Source organism: Aythya ferina (assembly GCF_964211825.1).
Source record: "Aythya ferina genome assembly, chromosome: 1".
NCBI classification, from domain to species: Eukaryota; Metazoa; Chordata; class Aves; order Anseriformes; family Anatidae; genus Aythya; species Aythya ferina.
Genome location: NC_140296.1, coordinates 70,714,735 through 70,734,864, shown reverse-complemented (window position 1 = coordinate 70,734,864; position 20,130 = coordinate 70,714,735). Strand labels below are relative to the sequence as shown.

Here is a 20,130-nt window from a genome sequence, read left to right as displayed (position 1 = left end):
GTGGCAGGGAGGGAGCAAGGAAAGATTCCATATTATGAATAGGCATGGTTGCACACTTCTGAAGCTCTGCTATTTCATTCTTTTGCATAGGTCTCAGGGGAGCCATGGCCTTCGCTCTGGCCATACGAGATACTGCTACCTACTCACACCAAATGATGTTCTCAACAACCCTCCTCATCGTCTTTTTCACTGTGTGGATTGTCGGTGGAGGTACAACTCCCATGCTGTCATGGCTGAACATCAGGTCAGTATGCAAACGTATGCTGGGGAAAACTCTTTTGAGGTGGCAACTTGAAGTCCTACAGAACTTGTTTGATGCTTCCTAGAGCTGTTCTGGATGTTTAGAATGCTCTCTTATATAGAGGAAGGTGTTAGTGCAGGCAGGTAAAGGAAATGCACAGGCTGCTGCTGGGATTCAGCTCCCTGATGCTCTGTGATTAGGTACCTGATCCTTCTCAGCCCTGTAGGATATGGGATAGCATTGCAGGATAGTAACCCCTGTACTGAAAAGAAAAAAATGATCTTATCCAGTACCGTATTGACTTCTTGTCCTATTAGACATTTCCCTGTCTTCTGGTAATGACCCTATTCTCTTCATTAAGTTAGATGGAACCTTCAGTGCTAAAAATGCACTTAAGTTTGTTTGGGTAAATGTTTTGATGTTACCTCTACAACTGTGATAAATGGGAACCTGCTAGTCTTTTCAGTGTGTTTCTTCTGTTTTTGACGAGACCTATGAAAATGGTGAGCAGCATGAGTATAGCCACTTGGCTTTAAATCTGGGCCAATACTTAGTACTGTAGGGCTGCAAGTATATTCATGTTTGAGGCTGCTTACCAACAGAAGTCCTAGAGAATCAAGAATCCATCATTGTTAAAGACTACGTATGTTTTTCATTCTGTGAAAGCTTTGGCTGTTGTTTTGAGGAGGGAGGGTAAATAGAGTGGAATTAATGCAAGCACGCTGTACAAATACTCCAGTGCATTTTTTCATATGTAAATTATGCATGCTGTTTGGTCCTTGAAAGCGTACTTTGTCTCACATTCTAGTTGTGCTAATCAGAATTTGTCTACTATTGTTTTTTCCTATCCTAGCATGATACAATCTTGGGTAAAGAAAACAGTTTCAGTCTTTGGAAGAATTAACCATTCTCAAGGTGTATTGCTGTTTTTTGGAAGTCTTCAGTAAATTTCTTGTGGCAATAGGTAGCAGGTGCTTTCTAGGTTGGGGGGAAAAAAAGGATGGTTAGGATGCTCAGAAATGCCTGAAACTCCTACTATTGAAAGTAGCTAAAGCTAAAATGTCTGATAAAACAATGTCAACAGCAAATTTTGGAGTTACAGGATGAGCTTACCAAAACTGTGTTGTCAGACTGACTGGCTGACATCCTGTCAATATGGATATGCACTTGAGCAGAGCTGAACCACTCTGTGCCAAGAACATAGCACGTGTATCTGATGTCAAATGCTTCCAGCCCGAGAGAGGCACTAGAGCTGAAATATGGTAAATCACTGCTGTAACAGCACACATTGGAAAATCCTGCTTTCTTTTTTTTTTGTGCCACACAAATCAATTTTTGTCCTTTACAACTGTGTTTAAATGCAAGTTCCAGAGATATAGAGATATAGAGTGATATATAAGGAACAACTGTACTTATACACCTCACCAAGCCAAGCAGCCAGAGTGTCTGTATAACCAGCAGCGTACGTATTCTTTCTGGAGAATGGGGTATGAAGGAGCAGGGGATGAGTTCTGGCATGTGCTGTACAGGTAAGAAGTCTGCCAAGATCTGCCTGCAGCTTTTCGTTGGCTGAGGTGAAATTCAACCATTACTTCTGCCACGAGGCTCCTTCAGTCATCCGCAGTAGGACAGGACTGAATTCTGGCGTGTCCTAGCTCCTGGCCAACTGGAAACTAGTTGAAGTAACTTGCTGTTTTTGTTTTATTTTTATTTTTATTTTTAGTGCAGTCTAGCCCAGTAAACAGTTTGTGGAAGCATCTAAGAAGCTGCACTTACTCCTTTAACAGGTCTAGTTGGGCTCAATAATGAGATTCCACGAACCTGGTTCATGAGCTGTCCCTGAAGGTAGAAAAAGCTAATGCCATATCTGTTCCAGGCTTGCCCTTTAGGTAAGATGCACTTGCAAAATCACTGCCATGGCCAACAAGGCAGAACAGCTGGAAACAGCGAGAGGTGCCTGTGATACTGTCTCTGGGGAGCAGCTGCCAACAGTGAGCTGAACCACAGTCTTGAGTGTTTAGCTGTTTTGTTTTGGAAGACCTACACATGCTTGCTAGTAAGTAGGAATTTTAAGTGTCAGTTGACAGAAAAAGCATGGTTGACAGAAAACAAATAGTTAGTATCCCCATTAAGAGAAAGTTACCATGTAGAAAAGGGCACTCTATGTAAGTATACAGTTGCCCTGATGAGCACTGCTGTGTTGGTCATCGAGGCTGCACTTTTTAGGGTCGAATTCAGATTTGTACCAGGAGGTGGCAGCCGTGTGCAGCTGATGAATTAGGAACTTGTTTCTGGTAAAGTAGAGTTTGAGACAAAACCCTTTCTGCAGGAAATCAAGACCTGTCTGACCTTACAGAGAGAAGACAGGGGCAGATTAGTTTCCAGCTGAATTTTGGAAGCGTGCTGCTTTCCTCCATTCCTTTCCAGGCAGTGGAGGAGTTCGGCAGGAGGAGATGAAGATGCTCCTCTGTCTCGGTGCCTCAGGCAGCTGCAGTGCACGCTGCTGACACAGCATTTTTTTTGGATGCTTTGTGAGCCCTGGCACTTACCCATTAGATTGCACCGCAAGAGGCTGGAAATAAGTGCTGCTTCTGTATAGCGCCATTTAGCAGAAGGGAGAATAAAAGATAGAAGGCTGGTTGTTTCCTGGAGTAAGTAACTGAAGGGAAATAGGAAACTAATGCCATTTGTGTGTTGGATTTAAACGTTAGGGCTTGTGTGGACTCACAAGTCCAGCTCTCATGTGAAGCTTACAGCAGTTATTGGGGAGCGAAGGAAGGCATAAACAGGAAGGGATCTTATTTAAGGTTAGTCTGCACAATTTAAGTAGAACAGTACCGGAGAGCTGACTCCAGCCACGACTTTCAGCCTGGCTTGGTACTCCTACATCCACAGTGTGCGTACGTGGAGCAGTGCCTTTGCAAGGACCCCGAATTGCTTTGGGGCTCAGAGGCAAAGGCAAGTGCCTGTTATTTTAATAGCAGTTGTATGCATGCTTGGTTCTTCTGGCCAGTGTCCAGTGCTCAGGATGAAAAGGTACAACCAAGCAAAGGACCTACAGTTTGCAGTGGAGACTTAGTTTGAGTTTACTGCTGAACTGGTTGGGAAAGTGACACCATGGCATCAAAATCCAAGCAAAAGGAACGAGATCTTCAGATGCTGTTGGTTTCTGCCACTTAATGCTAAGCAAGCTTAAAAGTTGACACCAGAAATTAGTGTTAAAGCCATGATGTCATATATTTGAACTTGCTGGCTGTCTTGGCTGTGAAACATTCATGTATGTGAATCATAAATGGTAATTTTTTCTAGCAGTAGATTTGCTTTTTTTGTAGATATTAAAGCATTACTTGAATTTTACAAATGAAAGTGTCTTCCTTTGAGACTAAAATGATGAAACAATTTCCTGCATGAAGCTTTAATGCTTTCAGCAAATTAGCCCTATAAATCAGAACTACTGGCAAAGTTCCTCTTTTCTGAAAAGTAGCTGACTTGTTTCATTTATTTGTCACAGGAAGGAAAACAAAAAAAAAGAGGAGCTTCTAGCATTTGCATTGAAAAATATTTGCCACTTTTCATTAGGGTTTGACATGTTTTTTTTTTTTTTTTTTTCATTTTGAATGAAGCAGCAGGTAAATTAGTGCCTGCTTCTCCATCATAAGCTGCTTCAAATGTTTGTGTATTTTAATAAAGTAATTTCAATTATACTAATCAGTCTTTCTAAATCTTAAACGTGAGAATAGTATCTTTTGATTTAATATAGTTTTGTTATCTTTCTGGAGAAAAGTTAAAGGTTGCCTGAATGATGATAACTTAAATTTTTATCGCCTTCTATATGACTTTGCAATTATAATCTTCATAGCTTTTTATCTAGTGTTTTTTCCTCATTAAGCAAACTGAAAAAAAAAAAATCTGGAAATACTGAAACTCATACAGGTAGACAGTTCACATAGCAGCTCTCTGGGGTGGTGGTAAAACAGCTTGATGTCAGTCTCAGGTTATATTATATTAAATCATCCAGGGTGGTCCAGCTATTAGTTGCTGGGTTAAATGTGCATTCCTTAAATACTGTGCCTGCATGTGCTGCAATGACAAGAAGTGAGTGTTGATGCCAGAATCCAACCTTGTTATATCCAGGGCTGGTGTGGGGAATGTTTGATCAGAGGTCATATCCTTCTCTTTTGCTGCCTGTTTCCACTTTTTCTGCAATTTACATCTTTCATTTGGCTTATCATTTTCTAAGCCTGACTTCTAGCTGCTTTCTTCTGCCCACGCAGCAGGCACTGTGCCTTTCCCTCCATTGTGGGCTTTTTTATTTTGCCATATCTTTCTGCACTGTTCTCTCCAGTCTTCTTCTCACATTTGGTTTCTCCTCTCCTCTTGCCTCCAACCTCTAATTTCTTGTCATGAATCTCTTAATGGAGGTGCAGGACAGCCTTCAGTTCTCCACCCTTGCTGAACTGGTCCCCAGTATCTCCTTGGTGGGAGAGGAATTGCTTCCTCTTTTGGATGTCTGGGTGTAAGCATGGGAGAAGCTTTCTTATGTCAGTTCTTGTGCTCTTAAACATGGCAATTCCTTACACAGAGAGAAAGAGAGTATGGGAAAGACCCACAGGAGCTGTGCTGATGTATCTAGAGCAAATGGGGTGATATGGGTTTAACTGCTGAGCTCTAACAAGCCTCTGTGGGCAGTTTCAGGAGCCATTATCTTGGTTAGGTCAAGTAAAGGAATCCCTGAAGGTACCCTAAAAACAACATCTGTAGCAGCTTACCTAGTTCTAGGGTTTTTTAGTGATCAGTGCTTTCATATTTTTTTAATATTGGGGTGGGAATTGCCTTCTTCCTCAGCCACCTTCTGAGAAACAGTTGAACTCTTCCAAAATAGTTAAAATTTTCCAAAAATGCTATACTCATTATAGACATCTGGGAAAACTTCAGTATATGAGCTTGGCAAAGACACAACAAAGAGAAAAGTCATAAAGGGAAGCTATCAGACAGTTCTCATTTTAGTTTTTGCTACATATACAGAGCTTTCTCAGCGCTGGCCTTTCATGCAGAGTGTTCTGACCTGTGGCGTGTGTTGGCATGAGAGCGAGCTATTGAACCGAGAGTCCAAAAAATAAATCTAACCCAAGTTCGGTATTTGCATCAGCCTTCAAGGATTGCATTAGTGCATGTTCTTTGTAGTGCAGGCTATGGCCTTAAATGTTTGGTTCTTAAACACGTAAGCTTGCAATCAGGAAGCATATACTTGTTCTTCGTAAAGTGAAGCCACTGTGGATTTGAGGTAATCTGGGCATTTATTTCATGTGGGCAGTGTGTCACTCACATAGCACACCTTAATGGAAGAATAGGGGAAAAAAAAAAGCACAAACTGCTAAGGAATTTATATTGAAAGTACTAGAAACCAAGCATGCTTTCACTTGTTTTTAAGTACAGTAGAAAAAAAGTAAAGGAAGGAGTAAGAACAGCGTCTGAAGTATTATGTTGAAGATTTAGTTAACTGTTAATTAAACCAATTGAGTGATTTATGCATGTATTACCGGTTGTATTTGACTCAAACTAGGAAGTGATGATAGCCTCTTTCATATATGCATAGTTTTCAGTCTTGACTTCATATTATTACTTTCTTTTAAAAAATGCACAGGTCCCAAGGCACTGGGAGCATGTCTTTGAGTTCTGTCTACACGTAGCAATTCTCTTAAGAGCTGTTGAATATAACTTATACAGACTGATGGCCTGTCATGAATGTGGGTGTCTTTCCTAGCCTGAATCTGAAAAAAATGAAGACTATTATTTGACATCTCAATCACTAAGGGCTGCTTTTGTTAATTTCCATGATTTTTGTCACTTTGTCATTGTTCTGCCATTCTTATTTTTGTATGTCGTGTCTTCTTTGGTTGGGTAGGTTTTTGTTTTGTTTTTGCTAGGCAGCTTTGTCAAGCTACCATCTCATGAGCGTTTTGTTACTCACTTTCCATTCTTGTGCTGTACCAGAGTTGGTGACCGTGTTCCATCGGTGGAAGAGATGAGTGAAAGCCGCTGGCTGTATTTCAGGTGACACTGAGCTGCTTTCCCTGATGCCGAACTAACCTGGTGCTTGGCTTTCTTCATCTTTATAACACCATGTGCTCTTTTTCTGTTCTATGGCATGCCGTTGCTGCATCTCCTCTTTTGCAGTGCCGTAGATACTCCTCACTTCTGAATTAGTTCTCTTCTTGTGAGCTGGGAGAGTGTGGATCATTCATTGTCTTCAGCTTAAAGACAAAACCAACCAAACAAAAAGTACCTTTAACTCTTGTGTATGTGTAAAAAATAAAACAAAACTAGTGTCTCTGGCCTGTGAGGACTTGAAAGCTGAGAAGTTATGGATGTGATCCTTAATCACACAGATGGTCTTAGGCACTCCATGGGATTATGTCATACAACTGTTCAGGTAAGAAGGACTTCTGTGGGTGATTCAGCCCACAGAATCTATTGGGATCTATTTTTAAAAGCAAGGGTTGTCGGAATGCTTTGCATGAAGATGCTGATAAGGGTGGAGAAGACACAGAATCCTAGACTTCTCCAGCTGGTGGCTTCTAGAACTGCTACAAACACCCCACGCTCCACTTCCCACATTGACTGGCCACACTGCTTTTGGTGCAGCCCAGGATATGGTTGGCTTTCTGGGCTGCAAACACACACTGCTGGCTCATGTTGAACTCCTTATCCACCAGTGCTGGGGGGTGCAGGGCCTACAAAAACCATGCTTGTCATTAGAGCTGGGTGTATGTCTCTTTAAACTTGATTAGACAGACTTGTTATGAATAATAAATGTTTTCTATCTAGTGCATCAGATAGAAGATACTCTACGCTGGTTGGAAGATACAAAAAGTAGCTGTGGGAATTCCAAATAGTAATGCATTTGGTGTTAAACTGAACTGAGGGACAAGCTTTGAAACAGCAAAATTTTTTTTAAGGTGTCTTGAAGGAAAGAAATTCCTTAGAAATACTCAAATTACCTTGAAGAATAACTTTGGAAACTGTTAAGAATAGGAGCCTGTGTCTTTGTATTATTTCAGTGTTGAAAGAAACTTATGTAGTAAGAATTTATTTTATTTTTATTTCTTGAAAGCTGAAATGTTTTAATATAGAAAGGTGTTTTTCTTATTCAGGAAGTCAGTGAACCTGACCTGTCGTGTATTATGACTTTTCACTGAGCAGTACGGTCATCCTGCTCTGGTCCCTGAAGCCCCATTCCACTGCCCTGGGGAAGCTAAGAAGTCTGCAAAATCAAACGCACAACCTTATCAAATAAAACCTGCGATGTTCTGAATTGTTTATGCTTTTATATAATATGAAGTGAATGTGTAGCACAGGGAATTAAAACTATTTGGGGTATTCGAGATATGTTTGTCTTCTGGAAGAAGTTCTGTGAACTCCCCGTTTATACGGCCAATCACAAGGCTAAGTCGAGCATGGTGGCTGTTCGTAGTGCATTGAGCCTCCCTGATGTGTAGTTGGAGTGAGAAAAGCCACAAATCTTTAATTATTTGTATTTATGAAGGAATGTGCAATCTTGTATATGGCCATATTGAGCCTGTATCCTGATGTTGCTTGTCAGCTTCGAGTGAGGCCTCATCAGATAACTGATTTGTTTGTCTGTAGAAAATCCTTCTTATCTCTTCACTGCTTAGCAGGAGCCTAAGCAGTAACGTGTAAGCCCTTGTAACCTTTCCAAGCTCTTGTGTGTGGCATTTCATTCTGGCATGTGTTACAATCCAGTGCTCAATCTATCTGACCAGTACTCCCATCTGTCTAGTGTTAAATTTGCAAAGCTTTTTAGTCGTTGAGGCTGGTCAGTGCCAAAGTGTTAAGATGATTCTCTTTGTGTTTCTTTGCTATGAAAGGAAAAATAAAGGGATGAAGAAAGAAAAGACGGGAAAAGTCAAAGCAGAGGAGTTGGATTAGCAGTAGCTAGTTCAATGTGAGGATGCTGCAGGCTGTCTTAGAGCGACCTCCTGGATTTTCTCTGAACTGCATTAAGTTCTGTGAAGCCTTGAGTCCACAAGGATGATTTAAACATTGAGTTCAATGCCTACCTTTTTTTTTCTTAAAAAAAAAAAAAAAAAATCCTATTAGAAAGTTCTGCCCTGTATGCTGTTTAATGGTGTTCTGTTTTAGTTTAATCAATGCAGTCTTCTGTGTCTGATGGTAAGTCATGTGTGGATCCCTGTGTGCCTCACACAAGCATGCATCCCCTGGATGCACAAATGATATGGTCTTTCCTACAGTATTCTGTCGGTTTCTGGTTATCCTGTCTCAGAAGGGAGGTTGCATAGACACTGTGGCTAGAAATAGCTGACACAAAGCCGAGGTGGAAATAAATGACACTAAACCAGCTCAGTCCCTTCCTAGAGAAGGAAAATAAATGTGAGCTGTTTAAGGCAGTGTTTTTGTTAGTTCTTGCGTTTTTCTACACTAATTATATAACTCCATAGAACTCAAACACAACAGTTTGACACTGACAGTCTTGCCTTACAGGTGAGGTTGTACTTCATTGCAGAACTTAAACCACCAGAGATTGAGACATGAATGGGATTTGAGGCTAGACAAGTCTAATCTGAACAACGGATCAGAAAACCGTGAACATACTTAAAAGGGTCAGATTAAATACCTGTCTTGGATAGGAAGGCTGTGTGAAAGGATGGTCCAGTAGTAAGATGCCTGCTAACTATGCAAAAGACAGTAGTCATACACCATCTTACTACAATGACCCTTCCTGAGATGAGAGGCTGGACTAGATAGACTGCCTGCTAATGCGTTGTGGCTGTTATGTGTAAGGTGAACAAAATTTGCAAGAACTAATGTTACAAACCCTCATGAAGTATTTTTGATGATTTGTACTGTCAGTGCCTTAAAGTGGTGCGTGTATATGGGTTTTGTGTTTTCATTTTCTTAATAGTATGTTAGCTGAGAGACAGGCCTGAGAATAGCTCAAAGTTATTTGCCATGTCAAATATTTAGGCTGGATTTATCCTTAGTCTCTGGTTTCCTGCTGCTGGACATGAGGAATCTTCACTGAAGAGGAGCTCACCTACGATTCACCTGTTTAGGCCCAAAGTAGTATTTGCCAGTGTCCTAAAAGAGTTGGCAACAAAGGTAAGCAGTTAAAGCTAATGCTGAGGTAGAGTTAAAGCTGTTATCTACAGGTAGTAGTAGCTGCTTAAGTGAAAAAGCATCGTGTTTGTTCCTATGTAACTGCACGGGAATAATAGACAGCTCTTCCTTGAACTATTCTCATCTCTCTGAATGCAGCTTTGCTGGATGCTTAAGGTGCTTTTAAAACACGTTCTGCCAAACTCACAGCATTTGCAATCCTCAGTAACACCACTTGCTTTGTTTTCCTAATGTTTCTGTAGGGTTGGGGTTGACCCAGATCAGGATCCTCCACCTACTAATGACAGCTTTCAAGTCTTACAAGGAGTAAGTAATTACATAACTTCTCTATTAGGCTGACCTTTTTTTTATAACTTAGGATGATAAAGAACTGCAGAAGCTACATGCATGGGTAAAACCTTTCTCTTAGCTGGCAAATCAATAATGCATTTTACTTTATAGTATTCAAGTAATGCCCACAAAAAACATTGTGTTGTTGCATATAACACTGCAGTGTCTCTCTGCATTTCAAATTTTGGCGTGTGTGTAAATATAAGGCATCAAAACTCTTCCCAAAGCTACTAACACAGTCTATAACAATGTGCTTTCCTCTTCCCTCACCCACCACCCAACGTGCTTTTCAACATTTTACAGCATGAACGGTCCTCCCTTAGACTGACACATAGATAATCGTCGTGGTTTATGTCCAGTAGTTGATAGCAAATTTTGGCCTTTGGACTTGATTTGAATCAAAGATTAAGTTTGCTATTCAGACTTCAACTCCTGTATGCCATACTATTGCCTGGCTTGATCTTGCTTTAGCTACCTACCTTGCTTGAGGCAAAAGAAAAGCTGGAAAGTTGTCATCTTCAGCAAACGTGCTGTGAAATGTGCAGCATTCTGTGCATCAGTAACAGTCTGAGTTGCTTTTTTTTTTTTTGTGATGCAAAGTGTTATGTGCAAATAAGACTCCTGAAAGAATGTTGTCTGTACCAGAAGCTTCAGTTTTCCTCGTCTATAAATTGAGTGAATTCACAGGAGGAGTGAATAGTCTGGAAGGAAAACAATTCCTGAGGTCTGACTGGGAGCTTCCTCTGTGCAAGGACACTTTCATCACAGGTTTCTCTGTCCAGACCTTAGTTTACACTCTCCCAGACAGTGTACTGCTTGACAGTAATCGTTCAGTGGTGTGACTGATTGGTTATGTAGGCATCTGCTGGAGGAAAGTGAGGTTGAATGGCAGGAAACAGGATGACTGAAGCCAGAGGATGAACAGAGCACAAGCATGTGAGCTCTGCCTTGTAAACCCCAAGTTGTATGATGCTGGTGTTCAGGCTGGCTGTTACTCCATTTGGGATCATCTTTTATTAGTGGTCTCCTGTCTCGTGTAGGTGTGCTGGTTTTCTTTGGTGTTTTTTTTTTTTTTATTATTATTTTTATTTTTTATTTTTTGGTTTTTGGTTTTTTGTTTTCCTTTTTGTGACAGGTTCTGCAGATGCTTACCTGCTCAGGAAGCATTTATTTCATTGCAGAAACTGAATTAGGCATCTCTGAGTTCTTTTTATGAAGCCTGGGTCCAGCACATAATAGATTCTTGTAGATTTTGTGTGTGTCCGGATGCAACCAGAAGGCCAGGCTTCCAAACACCATCTACAATGAAGGCCACAGTTCTGGCATAAAACCAAGGTTAGGAAGCGGTATCAGGGTAAGATGACTTTCAGACTGAGCTTGTCAGTATTTGAGAAGTTGTTTTAACAGGAAATAGCCACAGCCAGAACATGAGTATTCTGTTCTCATTCAGTGTCGGGGTGGAAATCACTTGTTTGCTTTTTTCCCATGTAAACATAAAGCACTTACCCATTTGTTTCCCTCTTTAGCTGTGTATTACATTCCTACTGGAATCCATTAGTCAGTTCCCTTTGGACTCCTCTGTCTCTCACAAAGCCAAGACTGGCTGCGAGTCACAGTTAAAGAAAATACAAAGTTAGGGATAAGGCAGGGGGGAAAAGGAGTTTGTACTGAGGTTTAACTCTTGGTGAATCATAGGGTTTTCTGCAGATGGGAAGTACACAGGGCAATTCTAGCAAAACTGCTGGAGAAGAACACCGCTGGAAGATGATTCACGCAGGGCGTTCTCGCATCATCTGTTTTCCTGGGTTTAACTTTGGTCTCTGTCCAAGAAAAAAAAAGTAACAAAAGTGTAAAAAAAAAAAAAAAAAAAAAAAAAAAAAAAGGAAAGAAAAACCACAAATGCAGCTGCAGACCAGCTGGTGTGACGACATGTAGCACAGCTAGTGAAGGGACTATATTTAACTGTTAGCACTTCTGAGGGCTGCTGTGATCTAGCACTTAGGAAATTTGCATAACCTTCCTCAATTGTGATTTTTATGTGGATTCCCTATTAAGCATGTTTCTTTTAGGCCTGATGTGTTTATTCAGGTTTGCAAGAATTTATCAGGTATAGTAAATTCTCTTGTTCTTTCAAGGGTGTAGTAGGCTTTAGGAGTATTTTATGTTTTCCCTTGAGTTAAGGAAGCCAGCTGAGTAATGAAAATGAATCAGACTGGACTGTCTCAGTGCATTTATTTGACAGGTGGGTGGAGGACAGGGTATCAGTGAGGCTTATTTCTCAGTTTTGAACTTCTTTCCTTATCACATAGTGAGTGCAGTGACAGGTGAAATTTAAGGCTTAAGGTAACTTGGTGGTAGGGAGTTTATTAAGGTAACTTGAGGATAATGAAGAGAGCCTGCTTGTTCTCTGCACAGTCATTTCTGGTCTTTCTAGGGAAAGTAACATCAGTACAAGTCTCTAAATAGTTTTCTCCTGCGGTCTCTGTACAGCACTGAAGTCATTTGGCTTTGCATAGGCCATTATAATGTGAATGACTGGAATGTATGACTTCTTTTTTTTCCCTCCCCATAATAATGAATATGCTTTTATCTTATTTTTAGGATGGCCCAGATTCTGAAAGAAGGAACAGAACGAAGCAGGAAAGTGCTTGGCTCTTCAGGCTGTGGTATAGCTTTGACCATAAGTATCCTTCTGAAAACACAGCTTCACTTCAAGACGTGAAATATTCAGACTTTTTTCCTTGCCATATACCCATATGCAGCTTTAAGCACTTGAGAGAGTCAGGCATGATTAAAGATCAAGTATTTAACAAGGCACAACTGAAACTTCACCTTGCTGACTCAGAAAATGGACATTGCTGTTTCATGCATGCTATCTCACATTTGCCAGATGACCAAAAAAAGAAGTCAGTCAGTGAACTGAGGTTTTGCTTAACAGTAAGACAGACAATTAACTCTTCCTATGAGTATGAACGTAGAGAGTGTCTTTTTCTGTCTATATAGTATTCTACAACCTTTCTGAAGCTGTTATTATGCTGTTTAGATAGCCTTGCTTGAACTTCATAATAACTTTTATGTACCTGTCCCATCCTTCATGCTAGTTTGTTGGCTTTTTCCTTTTTAAACTAGTTGGTGTATTCCTCATCAATATATCGTACAGGTGTCCCTCCTCAATGTCTTATATTCACTTAGTAGAAAATGGGAAAGCTAATCTTGTGGCCATGCCAAGTCCCTTTTAACTAAAAACTTAGACATTTCTGTACTTGATTCCTAGTAATTCGTGGGGTATTAAAGATACCTGTGATAGGGTCTTAATCTTGTTGCAGCTTGCACCTGAGAAGTGAATAGATGGCCTGGGGTCTTGTCCATTGGTGGCTGAGATGTTGCTGGCCTGTTTCCTTCCTTGCTTTGTACATCAAGATCAGCCATCCATGGAAACCAAGGTGTAGTGTTGGAAGCATTTGGATCCAAATAGCACTTTCCTGTTCAGGGTAAAACCTGTGAGTGATGCTTTCAGATAGCACGGTAGTGGGACAAAGCCCAGAAGGGTGTGTGTATAGTTTAAATATTCATAGCTATTAATGATTTCAAGTAAACAGTTTGAACATAGTGGCTGGTGTCCAAGTGCATCAAGGTCAATTTTTTGTTCAAATACCATATTTGTATTAAAAAAAAAAAAAAAAAAAAAGACTCGTGTGGTAAGAGCAGGACCTGGCTGTGGCTGACTGCCTTCCGCTCACCCCCCAAGGAAGCAGAAGCAGAGCTGTCCTCTTCCCCTGCCTTTGCAAAGGGGATGTGCCTTATGAATAACAGGAGTAGCTGGCAATGCTGACTTCCCTCCAGCTGACACCAGCACAAGTGCAGTCCCCAACAGCCACAGCAAGGGGGGAGTGCTAAGTGGAAATTACAGCTTAATGAGCCGTTTCACAAAACTTTTATTTAAAGGATGCTGATAGTGCACTTGCTTTTTCAGTAGCAACTAGCAAGCTTTAGTGAAGCTTTCTGTCAAGTTTGTGCTGAGGAAACTGCCATGCAGAGGCAGAGCTGTCTTGCTGTATCTTAAGTTAAATTCTGTTACTTCTCTTCTAAGGAAGCATTCAGATAAACATCTGCTGGGCTGGTTTTAGTTGCACATAAAGGACGATCCACAGAGTTGTTAGCTCTATATTTACATGTAAATATCAAAATATTTTTTGCTGATGTATTCACTTGGTTTTGAGTAGAAAGGCAGTTTGTCTCAAAAATCACTCTTCGCAAGAATGAAATTTGACTTGAAAAAGATGCAAGGTGTATTTGGCAGTGTGCTGTAATGCTGGCTATTTTCTGCAGAGCACTGTGCAGAGGAGTAACTGGGAACTTCATTCCTGTGGAACATGGAGTTCATTCAGTGCCATGGGCTTTTCTCTGGGTTCAGCCACAACCGTTAAATATGAAGGAAACAACAACTGGGTGATGAAGTACTGGGTGTCTTTTAGTGGGTTTGCTTTTTTTTTATCGTGGATTTGCTGCTTGCCTGTCCAACACAGGGAAACATGTAGGCAGGTAGGTTAGTGCAAGGGCTGGGGGGAGAGTTTTTCCTTCCAGGACTGGATGTAGCCACACTGTTAGCAGAGAAGGTACGGAGGGAATATAACCCTGCAGTGGCATAATCACACCACTGTGTGTTCAAGTAAATGCACTATGCCAGGCTTTGCCAAAGGAGAGGGATACCCCTTGGCTAAAACAATAATTTATTTATTTTTTAGTTCTCCTGACCTTCCCCAAACGGTCATCTGTTGAGTAAGAATCAGGAAAACTATTAATTCACAAGTGGAATAAATTCTCGCTGTGTATAGAGGCTTAAAGTAGCTAGAATACCTGTATCATGTTTGCATTTAAAATAAGCCCTAAGGAAAAAGGAAACGAACAAACAAAAAAACAAAACAAAAAAAAAACACTCGCCCTGATTTCAGACAACATTTGGACATCTTAGCACTCTCCCCCAGCTCTGTTCTGGAGCCTGGAGCCAGGCAGGATTAGCATGCTGCTCTGTAGCTGGGACACCCTTATTGATTCATGAGTAATTTTTTTGACTTCTCAGGCATATCAGCAGCCTAGAGTAATGGTATAAACAAACATGGATTTATTTGGAAGATTCCAGGTCTACTCCTGGCTGCATCTGTGGCTCACTGGCCAGCTAATAGTGGACCAGTTCAGGTGACTGCAGTATGCATGCAACATCCTCAGAACAATATTTCATCACTGGTATGTGTTAAGCCACATAGGTATCTTGTTATCTCTAGCGTGCAACCTCAACACTGTGCTCCCACCTGCAGAGCAGAAATACCCTTGGACCAACATTAAAGCACTTGTACCTCTGCTTGCTCCCCTTGACTTCAGCAAGCGCAAAAGCTTGAAGTGTTGCAACTACATGAAACTACAGTAAGGGAGTTAGCTAGTTGCCCTTGCAGAAAACATGTGGGTAAAGAAGCTGCCCTTAAAAGGATCAAGGGAAAATTGGGGTGGGGAAGGGAGATGGTTTTAATTTATTTCTTCACAAATGCAGGTTTTTCGACGGATGTTACATGTAATTAGTGAGCAACACATAGATCAAAGGCAGAACCATGTTTATGTACAACTGTCTTTTTATTTTAAATAGTGGTTTTCAAGCACTGTTCTGCTTTCCTTAACTACTAAAGTTATTTAAAGCCAATTCTCACTCACAGCGGCCCTCCGTTAACCACAACTCTACCCAGCTGGTGTGGCCTCATAGCCCGCTGCCTGACGAGTCCCCAGGTTTATGATGTAAGTAGAGCAACTCAATACTTGTGTTTTGTTTTTTATGTGTTTAACTTCACCAAAGCATTATTTTAAGAAAAGGTGGTCTGATTTACTTATTGTATGTAAGTGCTGGTAAGTGATCTTAGTAAATTGCTTCCAAATATGATGTCTGTTCTTAACATTTCTGGACAAGATTGTTTTCTTGTTACTGCTAAGGCTGTGTTGAGGTCTCCTTCAGAAAAGACACTGACATGTTTACCAATGCCAGAAAGAAATCTGGTAGAATGTCCCTTCGTTGTTTCCACAGTGAAATTCGAGATCTGATTTCAGAAACTGTTAATCAGCTACTTATCTCAGTCTAGCAGGGCAGTACACTGTGTTTGCAGCCGTGTCTTGCAATAATTAATGCTTCGTTCTCCTGTTACTCTTGCAGGATCCTGATACATGTCATTCCTATCTGTAAAGTGCTCCTTAAATCTACAACTTTTTATGAACTTCTTGTAAATAAAATCTTAGTACTGTGTGATCATTCCAGTTTGCAGGTTCTCCAGAACCTGGAGATGGTAACATCTTTGTTATGTTCAAGTAGCACAGCCAGTTCTCTATTAATTTAGGACCAGATTTCTACTATTTTCCCCAGAAAGTTACAAATTCCACATGCAACTTTTGATATATTTCCCTTAATTTCTTTTTGTATTATTAGAATCTTGCTTTTATCTGACAGTAAAACTTCAAAGAAACTTTCCTCTTCCACTGCTTATTTAGAGCTATTAGTAATGCAAGAAATTGGCCTTGTTCCCATCTTTGCAATGCCATTGGAGATCTTAAAGCAGATCTAGGCTGGAAAGCATCCATCAGAGCAATTAGCCTACCTGTGTGTTGCACATTTGGCTATCTGTGTATGATCTTATGAGATTACTTTTCCAGTAACTGAGGATCTAACCAGAATGAGCATGTAGTTTTGGCTTTTATTTTCTCTAACAATTTGGCTCTTTCTTTACTCATTATTAACTACTGCCATTAGCCACTGCTAATTTATTTAATTGCATTGGTTCTGTGACATACCTCACCATCCCGTGTCTTGAGGTGTTAGCTTCATCACTGCATAATTCGCTATTTATATAAAAAAATGTTAAAAGCCTGCATACTTTTTTTTTTTCTTTAACACATATAATGTGGAACTTCCATGTTGTAGTCTTTCTTATTGTTCCGATTTTGGTGCATTTCTACATTAGGTTTAGGAATATTAATTTGAGATGCAATTTCTAGTTTCCTTTCCAGATATCTTAACTCTGCAATTGCTTTTCATTTCTTTGCATGGCTGCCCTTGCTGCAATGGCGTGACTACACCATTTTATTACTAGCTAGAAGGATAAGGAAGCTTCTTGCCTTCTTAAGTGCAGATGAAGCAACTCAGAGCCATGTCTTCTGGAGAACAGGAACTGCTTGGAGTAGTTTTGCTTTTGTGAGGTATTTTCAGGAAAATTGCATGGTACATCTGAGAGGCTTAAAGACCAAAGACCTATTCTACCAGCCATTCTTCCTGTTTGGAAGAAGCGCCTGTATTCTCATCTGCTTTTCCTGATGAAGCACTGCTGGCTACTTTGTTTTTGCTTGGTTGCTCAGGGCTGTATTTTGTGTCCTACACATGTCCCCACCCATTTTTTGAATGTTTAGCTCTTGCACCATACACGGTGTGACACTTGGTATGGCAGTAGAGAGAAGTGGTTTTCTAAATATGTAAATCCAATAAAGAAACTTCATTTGCAGTATGTCTGAGTCTCGGGGAAAGTAACTCTCAAAACTGGTGAGAATTGTTATTTCCTCACCTCGCCCCCTTTTCCTAGTGGATCTAGCTTTATAGCAGAAATTTAGTTTCCTTCATGGGTTTGAACTCAGCAGAGAACTAAAGAAATTCTAAGCAGAGCATCAGATTTAATTTGTAATATATTTTGCATGCATAGTACATGATGCTTTTATTTTGGAGCCACAAGATAAGTAACTTGTGATGTAAGTTTTGTCGCTTGTGATGCTTGTGCTTTCCACTACTAGCAGTGGAAATAGTGCCTACCCGTGTTTTGCACATGTAGCATGCTTCATGCTTATTTTCATACTGCCTTAAGAGGCAATAAAGACCAATATTGTGAGCAGTAACTCTAAATAGGCTTTAGCAGCGTGAACATCTCCAGCATGTGGTCATAGGCATGTGACCTCTCAAACAAATTTTACGACCAGTTGGACAGAGTGCTGTAAAGTCCGTGGGTTACAGTGCCGAAGTTGAAACAAGATTCAGTCTTTTGTAGGATGTTGGATTTAGGTACTTAGACATGATAGTTTTTAAGTAGTGAAGTTCAGACCTGTATTTCTTGAGCGAATTGAAGTTACTCTTAACAGCATTGTAGGGGATTGTAGAGGCCAGTTTAGGGTTATTCTTGGAAGAATTTCAAGTCTCGAGGGACTGACTTGGATACATTTCCTGTCTTTCTTGAAAGAATTGTTCATGCTGCATGAAGCACAGTAGGTTTATTCATGCATCCTCTGTGCTTGTAAACGTAGCATCAAATCTGTATACTACATGGGTTTGTTCATGTATGTTCTCTGGGGAAGCGTGTGAAATGAATTGCCTGCTGTTTGCAGCGTACTTCAGAAGGGAAACAAGTAAGAAGAGCTTGCCTCACACAAGGCAATGTTTGTTCACTATATTGAGAGAAAGCTCAGTGCTTTCTCTGGAACTGATTGTGTTTATGTACGTGCACGTACAACCTGGGAAAACCAGAAAAGATTTAGTTAGGAATTGCCATATAGTATAAGGCTTGTGGCCCCTATCTCTACTCAACATTTTTCTTCCAAGAGCTGTTCAGCCTTTTGGGGAAGCTCAGGTGTAATGTGTGTTCTTGCTAGTTTCACATCTGGTATGCCCTTGCTGCCAGGACTCGCTGTGAAGTGGCGTTGTGGAGTCAGGAGGTGACTCTGGAGCTTGCTGAGCTGCTCCACATATTGCCCTGGGATTGATCGCAGTACCTCCAAGTGCACTGCTTACCCTTCCTTGATGCTATTCCAAGGGCAAACACCATGACAGGCAACTTGTGATACATCTTTGCAGCCTCTTGGGCTTTTTAGAATATAATCGGTCACAACTACTTTTTTTTTTTTTTTAATTCGTATTAGTGTTTCTGCTTGTCATCTTAATTTGAGTGTCTCTTCAAAAATGGAATATAGAAGGATATCAGACTTTCTTAAACAGCTGGTTGTTTTCTGTACCTTTTTTGTTCCTCTTGGTTTTACTCGCCAGACTTGCTTATTTTTTGCCATGTAAAGCTTATAAAGGCAGTTCTGTTCACTGTATCTGAACCTTTTAATTTTTACTTTTGTTCTCATTAAGACAGTTCAGTAGTTTGGTGGGTTTTTTTTTGTAATCAAAGAAAGGAAGAATCCCAAACTCTGTTTGCTCTCTGAGAACAGTGCTCTTTATCACAGTAATACTACCTGTAAATCTGTGATGATAAACTTGGATGCCACAAAGGTGCTGAGAAATTAGCGTTCAGTCTAAGTAGGACTTGTCTTGTACCTGACACTGAACTGCATCACTTTTTTTTGTTGGTTTTGGTAAACTCCTGACACCTCTTTGAGTCCTGCCTAGTTGACATTCTGTATCATCCAGAGGGTTATGCTGCTTTATTTTGAGTGGTTGTCATCCTGAAATAAGGACAGGCAGTTTTCCCAGGAAGTTTTATTTAGCTAGGCACAGAGATTTTCATCGCAGACAGATTAATCAAAATTGTCAGTCTCAAGTGTACTGAAATCCTGTTCTGCAATAGAAGTAGGGTTTTCTGGTCAGGCTGATCTCACACAGCCTGTGCCCTGTCCCCTCCTTCCTTTGCTGTAGTGGAAGAAAATGATGCATTATGAGAACATAGCCTGATCAGCATCCAGCTTACCAGGGAGAGCAGCAATACATGCACCTAAATTTCATTTTCTTTAAGCAATATGGAGCCATTCACATGGAGAAATGCTTTCAGTTGTAGGACAGCAAGGTTATAGTATTGATAGAATTTTCTTCGAACGTGAGGAAAAGCCGTTTTCTGACCAATTCAGCCTTTTGTGAAGACCATGCTGAACAGCAGTGAATTATGGTGTAATGGCTTGCTGTTGTACTATGCTGCGTAGGACAACTAAATTCAAGTGTTTTATTATACTTCACTGATTTCTAGTCCTTGACAATGTATTTCATCCCATCTCTATCAAAACAAATTCATAGGGCTTGATGAGCCACTTGCCTGAATGACGTTGAAAAGAGAACACTTCAGAACTAGTCACAAATTTATGAAGGAAGCATTTTCTTTTATCAGCCTTTCCTACTGCCAGGGCTCAGGAGTGTTCCTAAGAACTAGGTCAAGTAATTCTCAGTTTAGTATCAGGTAAACAGAGTAAGCAGATATTTGAAATGTTTAGTTCAAGAACTAAACACAATTTGTTGAGGAAACCTTGAATATAAAGAACTTGGACTTAATGAATTCTTAGCAGCTTACATGAATCTTCTGCTTCTGAACTTGTCTAATGAATGAAAGATGCAACTCAGACTTTATCTGGAATTACTTAATTGTGCTTGGTCTCAAGTCTTTCTTTTTTCTATACAGCCT

At 40.4% G+C, this 20,130-nt stretch overlaps 1 protein-coding gene across 2 annotated transcripts in view; it reads left to right on the top strand.

Annotated features, from left to right (window-relative positions):
- The window catches only part of SLC9A7 (solute carrier family 9 member A7), a 62,467-nt gene that overhangs the window by 40,277 nt on the left and 2,060 nt on the right, over positions 1-20,130 (top strand). Inside the window, exons 12-16 of one of the 2 annotated variants that reach the window (XM_084535288.1) lie at positions 91-244; positions 6,236-6,295; positions 9,643-9,706; positions 12,332-12,414; positions 15,409-15,514. In XM_084535288.1, coding sequence (XP_084391414.1) covers positions 91-244; positions 6,236-6,295; positions 9,643-9,706; positions 12,332-12,414; positions 15,409-15,514 — 467 coding nt within the window. The remainder of the gene's footprint in view (positions 1-90; positions 245-6,235; positions 6,296-9,642; positions 9,707-12,331; positions 12,415-15,408; positions 15,515-20,130) is intronic. The other variant, XM_084535289.1, reaches the window with a different exon arrangement.